General features: G+C 37.4%; 1 protein-coding gene across 1 annotated transcript; it reads left to right on the top strand.

Annotated features, from left to right (window-relative positions):
- The first annotated feature begins 20 nt into the window (after nt 1-20).
- Nucleotides 21-9,980, top strand: cul4a (cullin 4A). The gene is made up of 20 exons (XM_074614910.1): nt 21-622; nt 3,182-3,297; nt 3,692-3,796; nt 4,602-4,670; nt 4,758-4,831; nt 4,910-5,072; nt 5,169-5,258; nt 5,380-5,462; nt 6,009-6,076; nt 6,573-6,691; nt 6,806-6,998; nt 7,115-7,219; nt 7,337-7,447; nt 7,690-7,775; nt 7,924-8,031; nt 8,146-8,259; nt 8,348-8,453; nt 8,561-8,733; nt 8,875-9,027; nt 9,115-9,980. The coding sequence occupies exons 1-20, from the start codon at nt 478-480 to the stop codon at nt 9,208-9,210; spliced, it is 2,277 nt and encodes a 758-aa protein (XP_074471011.1). The 5' UTR covers nt 21-477; the 3' UTR covers nt 9,211-9,980.
- The last annotated feature ends 1,844 nt before the right edge of the window (nt 9,981-11,824 follow it).

Below are 11,824 nucleotides of genomic sequence, written 5' to 3'. Positions count from 1 at the left end.
CATTTTGTTGTTGCTAGCTAGCTGCTGTTGGTAAAGAAAGACACCCAATAACAGCTCTGTTACATATCAACGCTCACTATGTCGCCTCTACGTGTTTATCTGCTACCGCACAGTGCAATAACTGAGCTCGTTAACATCTGTAAGTAGTCACAGACTGGCATGGAGTAGACTAAACCAGCGAAAGTGTTGTGGAGAGAAGACGAGGTAGTTAAAGTGTAGCTGCAGTCTCAGATAACACACTGTTAGCTAGCTCTCTGTTTACTGAGCTTTCTGCTTCATTAACACAACGTTACTCAGCGTTTTGTTGTGTAAATGTGTGTTAAATACACTGCCTGTGCCTTCCAGCAGCTGGTTCAACAGAGAGTCTGTGTGTAGCTGATGAGTAAATACTAATAAACAGTTTTATATTGACAGTAAAACTCAGCAATAACAACTTGAAGCATACACACAGCGTTAAGCCACAGCGCTAATCTGATAATGGCAGAGGACACCCGACAGGACAAGAGAGCCAGCTTCTCCAACATAACGGAGCAGCTCAACACCAACGGGATGGCCAGGACCTCGGCTGTGGCCTCCAGCAAGAGTGGAGCTTCAAAGAAACTAGTCATCAAGAATTTCAAAGGTACTGTGTGTGTCACTGATTGTTTTCATTATATCCAAACAGCATGGTTACATGATCTGTTATCATGCTGTTAGAAAAGTTGTCTGTCTCTTGAGTTGTGTACAATTTGTTGACCTAACTGGTGTGATTAGTCACGCACATGTTGGTGTTTGTAATCACACATGTTCATTACATAGCACAGTGATTTAGCCATTTTTTTGCTTGATGTATTGATTTTATTGGTTTTAAAAGCCTCTAATGAGATAATTGCACTTATTGAGTGTAGAAGTAGCCTACTTTATTTTGTATACTTAATTTTCCCCCTTTTTTTTAGGTTGTTTTTATATATGCAGTTTACAGTTCGTAATTACAATAGTTTATAAACCAATTTTTAAGTAGATGAGCTTATAGACGAACTCATTAAGTACACTAGAGAAAACAACTTAAATATTCAAAATTTAAATAAAATTAAGAAAATAAATAATAATAATAATAATAATGATAAAAAGAAAGAATAGAGTTAGAAAAAAAAAACACATAACAAAAAACAACAATAATACAAAAATACGAGAGTAATAATAAATTAAATCAACAAATAAGTTAATAGAAAATAAAAAAGGGGGGAGCGCAAATATATAGTAATATCATTTACATGGGCACACACATGCATCCTCCTTAACGCCAGCCTACTTCAGGTCTTAGGTTAATAAAAACTAATGTAATTTATAACAGTGTAAATATTGATACATATCATCATCTATAAAGTACAACTTTATTTAGAATTTCCCACTTTATATTTATTATTTTTATTTAAAAAAAAAAGAAGATAGTCTTTTATTTAGTGTCTGGAAGAGCTCAATAGTAAAATTATCAAATTATATTTTTGTTGCTTTTTGATTGTTTGTTTATTAAGATCCCCATTGGCTTTTGCATAGCAGCAGCTATTCTTCCTGGGGTCCACATAGTTTCCATGGTGACAATACAAAAATACACATTCACACTACTCATCATAATACACTAACATAACACATCGTAATACACGTCAACTGTAAATTAAACAATAACGACTGACACAGTTTAAATAACAAAAACACAAAGAAAATAGAGCGGCTCCGACTGAATCTATCATGATCTAACAGAAAAATATCATCATTTAACATGGAATGCCCATAATACCCTTACAAACCCAAGAATACTTATTAATTACTAAAGTTTCTTCTTAAGTAATGCTCTTTTAGTGTTTTTTTAAATAGTTGATATAAATATAACTGATTGTGTTAAATGAGCATATGATATTGTCTCATATTGATCGTGGGCCCCTGAATCAAATCGAAATCGTATTGTGGCAGAATTTGTGATATTAGCAAATATCGTATGGTTGTCCAAAGAATCAATATAATATTGTATCGTGATGAAACTTGTGATTTTCACACCTACTTTTAGAAAGACTTTTGCTCATTTGTGACTGATTTACCTCTGAATAATAACACACATGAGTGTGTATTATAAGTCCCAAACATTCCCAATATGTTAAGTAGCCTACTTCAGGTCTTAGGTTAATAAAGACTAATATCATTTATAACAGTGTATGTGTGCTGACACGATTAATCAATAGGTGATTATTATTTTTTCATTCCTTTTATTCACTTCACAAATTCATAAAACAAACATATACTGGTTACAGTATTGAGTGCAAAAAGTTTTTTTTTACTATACCTGTTTTAAATGTTATGAATTAATAACTGTTCATCAAGTTAATCACTTGACAACTTGTGATAGGCTTCCATTATCTTTCACATTTTATAGAGTGGATGTTTATGTAAAAGATAAAAAAATATATATAGTTTATCAGGCAATGAAAATGATTGATTCCACTGCAGAGCTACAATGGTTATAAAATACAGTAACCTTTCATATAGGCAGCTAAGCAGCCAGGCATGTGCTGATATGCATCACATACTAATAAATCATATTTTATTGGTTACAAAGACAAAAAAAAAAGTGTTTTTTAATGAAAAAATGTACAACTGTAAGCGTTCTCTACATATGTGCAAACTTCTTCAGAATAATAACTGTCCAACTTATTTACTATTTAAAGAAACCAGAGTTAGAATAACTCAGTGAAAAGTCTCGAAATAAAGCTCTCTAACCAAAATTTCCATGATTAATGTGTATTTACTTTCTTACCTGTGAGTCCAAAGTGTGTGGTGTTGGAGGTACTCCTTATTTAATTGTTGGTTATCGCAATAATGACCATGAAAACTAATATTACCATGTATCCATTTTCATTTTTAATCAAGATATATTCAATACTGCCTATTGCAGATGTTTTTGAGGAGTTAAGTAAGACATTACTTGTAGAAACTTCTTTTTTTCCACTTTAAACATTTGATAGAGGCATATGAAAAATGGCTCTGGATCATAACCCATCAGTGCTGATGGTTTCCAAACGTGCAGCTTATCATGTTCTATCCAAATGCTAATATTGTTTCATTTGGATTAATGAGTTCCTGTTAGCTTGTTCGGCGGTTCTCAATGCCTATAAATTAACATTGTTGCTGTTTGTTTTTTTTGTAACAGACAGGCCAAAATTAGCCGAGAACTATACAGAGGACACGTGGCTGAAGCTACGAGATGCAGTGGGTGCCATTCAGAACAGCACTTCTATCAAGTACAATCTGGAAGAGCTTTATCAGGTTTGCTGATTCTTTTTTTCTCTCATATAATACAGACTTGAAGTTTCCAATGGTTCATTTCAGCTCAGGGTTAAAATAAACTTCTAAAGATAAGAGGTAATCTATCACATCATAAACAGAATCTCTACTTGTATTTGTTTGTTACTGTGATATCGCTGTACAATGATGTGCATATTGATTTGAAAACTACATTTCCACATAACAAAAGTGGATTTACAAACTTAACTAAAATGAATGGAAACTAGTGGCCAAATCTAAAAAAAAGTTATAATATACAGTGCTCATAATTTGTAATAAATTACCAAAAACAACTGTGATTCTTTTAAATCAAGAAATCTTAATACAAGTATTCACTCTGCTGTTTGTCTCTTCTCCTTGTCTCTCTTTCTTGAAGGCGGTAGAAAACCTCTGTTCGTATAAAGTCTCCCCCACACTGTACAAGCAGCTACGGCAGGTCTGTGAAGATCACGTGCAGGCCCAGATCCAACAGTTTAGAGAATATCCTTTTTTTTGTGCATAACCATTAGGCAAGTTATGTGTTGAACCTGTGGAAGCATTTACCGATGTTGGGAAAAAATAGGATGTGTATTTTTGTGTTCTTACCATTTAAATCGAGGTGGCATTGTGAGAGAGAGACCTCCTTGACAGTAGGTATCTTACCTTGTAAAACAAATTGTACTTTGCCTGTTCTCAGCCTCAGATCAAGGAGCCCATGATTCATAGTAGGAGAAGACAGTTAGCCAGCCTGAACACTCAACTGAGGAAGTCTGGGCTCTCCTGTCACACCTCAGGTGTTGTTGCAGTGTTTTCTCACAAGACATCAATATACTGTACAACTAGTTTGGCATTCATCCTTTATATTTACAAATCCTAAACAATGGGGCCTTAACAAACAGTGGCTGTCACCGGCAGATGATGTAAATATGCTTGACGTATTGTATGATAAAACAACAAGTCACTGATTAACAAAATTGTCTCAAGGTATAAGCAATCCAATCATAAGACCTTTAATTTATTTAAGCATATTTAATGTCCTCTAGTTGCTTAATAGGTGTTTTAGATTTTGTTTTAGGCAGGCTGGACTTAAAATATAGAATTAGTTTTGTTTTTTCCCATAATAAAACCCTTGGTGTATGCTAATTACAGATAAGACTAAAAGCCACCAAGTCTTTTTGAGCAGAGAAGTGAGACCAAGGGGTTCATTCATGCTGCCTAGCCACGAAATGCTGTTAAATACGGTCATTACAAATTTTGGTTAAGAGACATGAGTGAATGGAAGATTTTTCCTTAACATGGAGCTCACAGAGTCTGTGGACAACCTTTCCTTCCTGAAGCGAATGAATCGCTGCTGGCAGGACCACTGCAGGCAAACGGTAAGTTTGATGTTTGACAGATATTGATATCAATACTGTTCCACTAATAGGAAAGTGTACTTTAAGACTGTTTTTTTCTCTTTACAGATAATGATCCGAAGTATCTTTCTCTTCCTGGATCGTACCTATGTGCTTCAGAACTCCTTACTCCCCTCCATTTGGTAAAGTTACAGTTTATGCAAATTATTCTGTTTATTATGGTGTACTTAGGAGGCTGATTTTATGTATATATGTTGCAGGGACACTGGGTTGGAACTGTTTCGTACCCACATTGTGAGTGACACTGCAGTTCAGAAGCGCACAGTAGATGGCATTTTGGAGCAGATAGAACTGGAGCGAAATGGAGAGACAGTAGATCGGAGTCTGATCAGGAGCCTGCTGGGCATGCTGTCAGACCTACAGGTACCTGCTCACCTGTTTATTACTAAACTAACCAGTAGAAAATAGACTGAGCATATGTCATTGTTTTTACCTCCCGACTGTTTACCTTTTCTTAAGGTTTACAAAGATTCCTTTGAGGAGAGATTTTTGATTGAGACCAATCGTCTGTATGCAGCAGAGGGACAACGGCTGATGCAGGAGAGAGATGTGAGTGAGACTATTAATGAATCTGTAATTTATTCATCATTAACCTGCCATACAATTAATACCAAGGATGTGCTTCTTATCTGCAAATGCTCTGAATATGTGTGTTGATATGTGTTTCCAGGTACCCGAGTACCTGCACCATGTGGCTCGTCGGTTGGAGGAGGAGAATGATCGTATCATGAGCTACCTCGACCAGAGCACTCAGTAATTTGTTTTTTAAATGTTCAATTATGTTATCATAACATATCACTGAGACAAAAATCAAATCACATATACAAAATAGACACATTTTCCATAACTAACACTTTCAATAAAAAATAACACCTCATAAGGTGGGGTGAACCTATTATAAAAAATACCTTTAGGGGCCTCAAAATATATGTAGTGCCCTGGTGTATTTGCATGTATTTGATTTATAGAAAGATGGTGCATCGTGGTGTCAACTGACTGTTTACATTTCCAGTACAAAGGACTATCTTTACTTCATTTTTTGAAATACATTCACGTTAAGCTCCCTCAACATCTTCCTACATGACCCCAGAGCTTTAGTTATAACCCCAGTTTTTATTAGCTGTCAATAAATCATTGATGAACAACAAGTCTTAGAGTGGAGAATTTGCTGTTCAGAAAGGTCAGGAGGTGCGACTGAAGGCATTTTATTGAATCAAAGGTCATACTTTGATTATGTGTGCAAATTATTCCATCTTTCTGATTCATTTTCTAATTTTTTTCCTCCTCATTATTGCGCAGGAAACCACTTATTAGCTGTGTTGAGAAACAACTTTTAGGAGAACACATTACTGCAATGCTACAAAAAGGTATGTCTGTATGAAAGACTTTTATAAGTCATCTCAATCAGCATGCATGTTTGTGTGTGGCAATATACACTACATTTGTGTAGCTTATTGTGTACAATTTTTGTTGAACTGTGCCAGAGGATTATTGATTCCACTCGATGATGATTTTTTGAGGCTGTAGTCTGTGGCATTCTTCATTTGCTTTCCATTACATTGGAAGGTGTCCAACCTGCTCAATAAATCATGCACAGTTTTATTTGCTGCTGTAAATCTTAATCAAGCCCATTTACTTTATCTGCTTTGTGACCTGCCATGAAATTGTTGGAATTCAAATTTACTAGAGCAAAGTCCATGACTTGTGCAAAAAAAAAAACAACAGACAGAAACAGCTGTACACATCCATTATTTTTTCAATTTGTGAATTCAATTTTGTCATAAATTTGAAATTTTTAAAATGCAGTTGAATTTTTATTTTTTAATATGCACATACAATAATAGTGTAATATTTTTGTGCCAGGTCTGGGTACCCTGCTGGATGAGAATCGTACGACTGAGCTGGCCCTCCTCTACCAGCTTTTCAGCAAGGTGAAGGGAGGACTTCCCACACTGCTGCAGTTCTGGAGGGATTACATAAAGGTATACACATAGCTCAACCAACATATACGTAGACGTGCAACACAAAGCACTACCATCAATAAAAACATGTTGATTATGTCTGAGAAATGCATATACTCCTTTCTCTGGTCATAGTCCTTCGGTGGAGAGATTGTATGTACTCCAGAGAAAGACAAGGACATGGTGCAAGACCTGCTGGACTTCAAGGACAAGATGGACAACGTGGCGCAGAGCTGCTTTGCACGGAGTGAGGGATTCATCAACGCCATGAAGGAGGCCTTTGAGACCTTTATCAACAAGAGGCCCAACAAACCAGCTGAACTTATTGGTGGGTCAGGCAAATAAATGACATGACAGTTGTGACTCAGATACTTACATTTTAATGTGGTTTTCATTAGTTCCAGCGTGTGATAACGTCTCTCTTTGTTATTGCGTCCCATTTAGCTAAATATGTGGATTCTAAGTTAAGAGCAGGGAACAAGGAGGCTACAGAGGAAGAGCTGGAGAGAATCCTGGATAAGATAATGATAATCTTCCGTTTCATACACGGTCAGTTACACTTCTGTGTGTATATATGTTTGCTTTCTCAGTTAAGTAGTGTTACTAACCACTATGAAGCTAGTTACACCCTGATGAGATCTTTTGATCTCTGTTGTCTCCCTCCAGGAAAAGATGTGTTTGAAGCTTTTTATAAGAAGGACTTGGCCAAGCGTCTGCTCGTCGGCAAGAGTGCTTCTGTTGACGCTGAAAAGTCCATGCTCTCCAAGCTCAAACATGGTGAGACCAAAGTCTTATTTCTTGAATTAGCAAGTTGAATGTCATGTGGCTCATGCATATATGATAAATGGCTGCATTTATATACACTAACGCTTTTATCCAAAGCATCTACCCCAGTATTATAGAGGAAATGAAGCACTAAAGTAAAAAGTTCAATTAAATCTGAGATAGTCTGTCATGGGTGCACACATGTGTTGTGAGAACAAGTCAGTTGTGATAATTGTGGTTTTGACTTCCTCCAGAATGCGGAGCAGCATTTACCAGTAAGCTAGAGGGGATGTTCAAGGACATGGAACTGTCCAAAGACATCATGATCCAGTTCAAACAGGTACTTTCAGTCTCTGTGCACATTGACACACTTGTGTAGCCTTAAAATATCGATGCCATGTTTACAGTATGTGTATGCATTCCACTGTGCTGTGTCATTTAATGCATTTTTCATACATAATTGTAAAAGTTATGATATTTCTACTCAGTATATGCAGAACCAGAGCGAGCCAAGCAACATAGAACTTACTGTGAACATCCTCACTATGGGCTACTGGCCTTCATACACACCAATGGAAGTCCACTTGCCCCCAGAGGTAAGCATTTCTACTGATATTCTGTAAATGTGGCATGAGTTATCAACTGATCCTGAACAGACTGTGTTAAGGACAATCTTGGTACAAGTTTCATCTCTTTATGTGTTTTGGTAGATGGTAAAACTCCAGGAGGTGTTCAAGCTGTTCTACCTGGGGAAGCACAGTGGGAGGAAGCTGCAGTGGCAGCCCACACTGGGCCACGCTGTACTAAAGGCAGAGTTCAAAGAGGTAAGGGCCTGGTGCATTCTAACAGGGCACAGAGAAGAGACAAACTGGCTTGAGAAAACATCTGAACTGCACTTAATTTATCCTGCAGGGTAAGAAGGAGCTGCAGGTCTCGCTGTTCCAGACGCTGGTGCTGCTGATGTTTAATGAGGGAGAGGAATTCAGCATGGAGGAGATTCGCACTGCCACTGGCATAGGTTAATATACACGTCTTTAAACATGTAATACAACTATTCTATTGTGAGAGAGGTACCTGATGTATCACATTATCATTCTCTCTCTCTCTCTCTCTCATCCTACACAGAGGAGGGAGAGCTCAGGCGTACACTACAGTCCCTGGCCTGCGGAAAAGCACGCGTCCTCAACAAGAACCCTCGAGGTAAAGACGTGGAAGATGGAGACCGTTTCAATTTCAACAACGATTTTAAACACAAACTGTTCCGAATCAAGATCAACCAGATCCAGATGAAGGAAACGGTAAAAACACTGGCACATTTCTTTCTTTCACACTGCTCCTCAACCAGGGTGTACATTGCTGTTTTTAACATATCATTTACATGTGTTTTCCTATGCAAAAGGGTGGTTCTTATCCATTTTTAAAACACATTTTCCTTACAGGTAGAGGAGCAGGTAAGCACCACAGAGCGTGTATTTCAAGACAGGCAGTATCAGATCGATGCAGCTGTGGTGCGCATCATGAAGATGAGGAAGACCCTCAGTCACAACCTACTGGTATCAGAGCTCTACAACCAGCTGAAGTTCCCTGTAAAGGTGATGTATTATTTTGATTTTTCTTCTAACACATACGCGCACACACTCACAGCTCATCAGCATCTGACTCGCTTTTACTCTCTACAGCCGGGTGATCTGAAGAAGCGGATCGAGTCGCTCATAGACAGAGACTACATGGAACGTGACAAGGAGACTCCTAACCAGTACCACTATGTTGCCTGAAGGGATACCACTGTTACTGCCATGCTTTCCTCACAGCAGGCGTACAGCTGGCCCCCCAAAACAGCATTACAGCCCTTCAGCCACCCGACTCTCCTCTGGTGCCCATCTTTCCCTCCATCCACGATCCTGGACGCAGCATCCAGATCACACAGAGCTCCAGAGAGACGAGAGAGACTTGGCTGTACTGTTCCCACTCTGCGTTATCTTCAGTGGGATGGGGCTGGAGGAGTGGCCCGGGTTGTTGATGGTTGGTTTATGTGACTTACAAATCTGCTAATGCAAAACTCAACTGAAAATAACTAGCACTTTCCTCTGTTTTTGTTTTGTTTTTTTTCCTCCCTGGGATTTGGATTTTTTTTCGCCACAACGTCATTCTAAAATCACTTGTTTTCTACTATAGGTTTGTCTTGAGTTTTAAGATTTTTGTTTTGTTTTATTTTTTTCCCCATGTGAATGGCTGCATAAACTACAGAGTGTTAACCTGATTGGTTGGTTGCTTGATTTGGCAGAGAAACAGTTGTTGAGGACAAGAGACTTGAGGAGGATGAAGTGGGCCAGATGTGTTTGGGTTCGAGGGGAGGGTTCATTGCTTGTAACACAGAAGCTAAATGACATGCAGGCAAGCCACTTGGGTATTTCTTTGGGTATCTTATATGTTTTGACCAAAATGTCCAAATGTCCAATGTCATGTGCTGACGTTTTTTTGTAGATCAGATTGTATTCTATGTAAGAGTGAGAAAAGTGAACCTGAATAAATGGATATTTAATGATTCAATGAATGATTTGTAGATAACCAGCTAGTGGTTGTGTTTTTGTTTTTTTTATTTAAACATGTCTGGCCTGTTGCCTCTGTGAGCTTGAGCTTCAGCTTGCTACGTAGATCTTCATGCGGACAGTATGCAACTCCTCCAGTTTGAACTGATTTCATCAAATGAATCTTTGTAAGAACAATTACTGTAGTTACTAGTAGTGGAATAAGGGCAGTTTGGGCCTGTGTGTAACTAGGAGGATTTTTGTCTTGTATTCAGCTATGTGGTGTGCAGTTAAAGTATCAAAACATGGACATTATGTAGATGAGAAAGTCTGTTACACATCACAACACTTTATGTTGTCTTTTTCCCGTTTGTATCACTCAGCCCCAAATTATACAGTAAGGAAGTTGACGGTTCTCTTTCCATATACTTGATTGATCAGGCTATTTTCACTTTGATGTTAATTTGCCATTCAGGATTTTAAAATCTCAAGTTACTGGAAGAAGGAACCGAAAGGGTATTTCTTAATACTTTCACTATCACAGCAGGGAATGTACAGCTTCTGTACGATTAAGAAATAGATCGTAAACAAATGTGTCACAAGAGCTAGTTGTCTGACATTCTAGTCTCATTATAAGACAAGGAAACAGCAAGTCTTTTGTGGAAAAAGTGTTGGTTAAACTATGCAGGGGAGAATGTAGCAGGGCCCTGATAAGTCTTGGGCAGCAGCATTAAAGCAGCCCCTGCGTTCCTTCTCGGGTTTTGCACACCCTCGTGAATTGATGGAGGTGTCAGCTGACTTACCCACAACACATGCACTTTGCAGCCTGCACAGCTCAGGGTGTGTGTGTGTGTAGGACTCTCACATGCTGCATTCCTATATAGCAAGTTGTTCTCCAGATCTTACAGTACATTTGATATGCCATATAGCTGATCTATTACATGGCATTTATTTAAATAATGTGTTCAAGTGTACATTCTGATATCCCTTTATACCAGGCAGCTATATACTATATTGTATACTTGGCAGTGGCGGCTGGTGGAATTTTTTCTTGGTGGGGCTGTGCCACGTCACATCAATTTCAGCAAACATCCCGGTATGATTTAATGCAAAAAAAAGTGAAGGTATCAGAAACACATTACTACTTTGCAGTTAAATAATTAACAATTACTTTATTCCAACAGGAAGAGTAAGTAATGCTTTGAAAAACACAACAGTATAAAATGTACTCAGTGGTGGAATGTAACTAATTACTTAAATACAATTTTGAGGTACTTCTACTTTACTTGAGTATTTCCATGCTCTGCTACTTTCTACTTCTACCTCACTACATCTCAGAGGGAAATAATTAGACTTTTTACTCCACTACATTTATCTGACAACTTTAGTTACTTTACAGATTCAGATTATTAATACAAAATATAATCAACTAATAAATAATGTAATATTATAGATTAAAAAATATAGAAAGTCACACCAAGTATTACTTGGTTTGAATTTGTGTGAAAAGTGTCAGGGAGAGAAGGCAAACCAACCAGCTGAAGCAAATGTATTCCTGCATTTGGTTTAGTGTATTTCCCCTCCCTTATTTAATTTTAATTAATTAGTCTTGACATATGTTACTTGTGTGAGTTCCCTGAAGGAGAATTGTAATATTATTCCTAGAAGTGCACTATTTTTCTCATTAGGTGTCTCTTTACACCCACCTGACATTATGTACAGTTATGTAAGTCTGTCTATAATAAGTCATATTTATCAGCAAGCATTTTCTGATGCATTTACATGGGACAAGAGTATGTTATATATATATATATATATATATAGAGTATATACTAATATATATATATATATATATATATAT

This window comes from Sebastes fasciatus, chromosome 2, assembly GCF_043250625.1.
Source record: "Sebastes fasciatus isolate fSebFas1 chromosome 2, fSebFas1.pri, whole genome shotgun sequence".
NCBI lineage: Eukaryota > Metazoa > Chordata > Actinopteri > Perciformes > Sebastidae > Sebastes > Sebastes fasciatus.
Note: the sequence above shows the minus strand (reverse complement) of the source record. Positions and strands in the feature narration are given on the sequence as shown.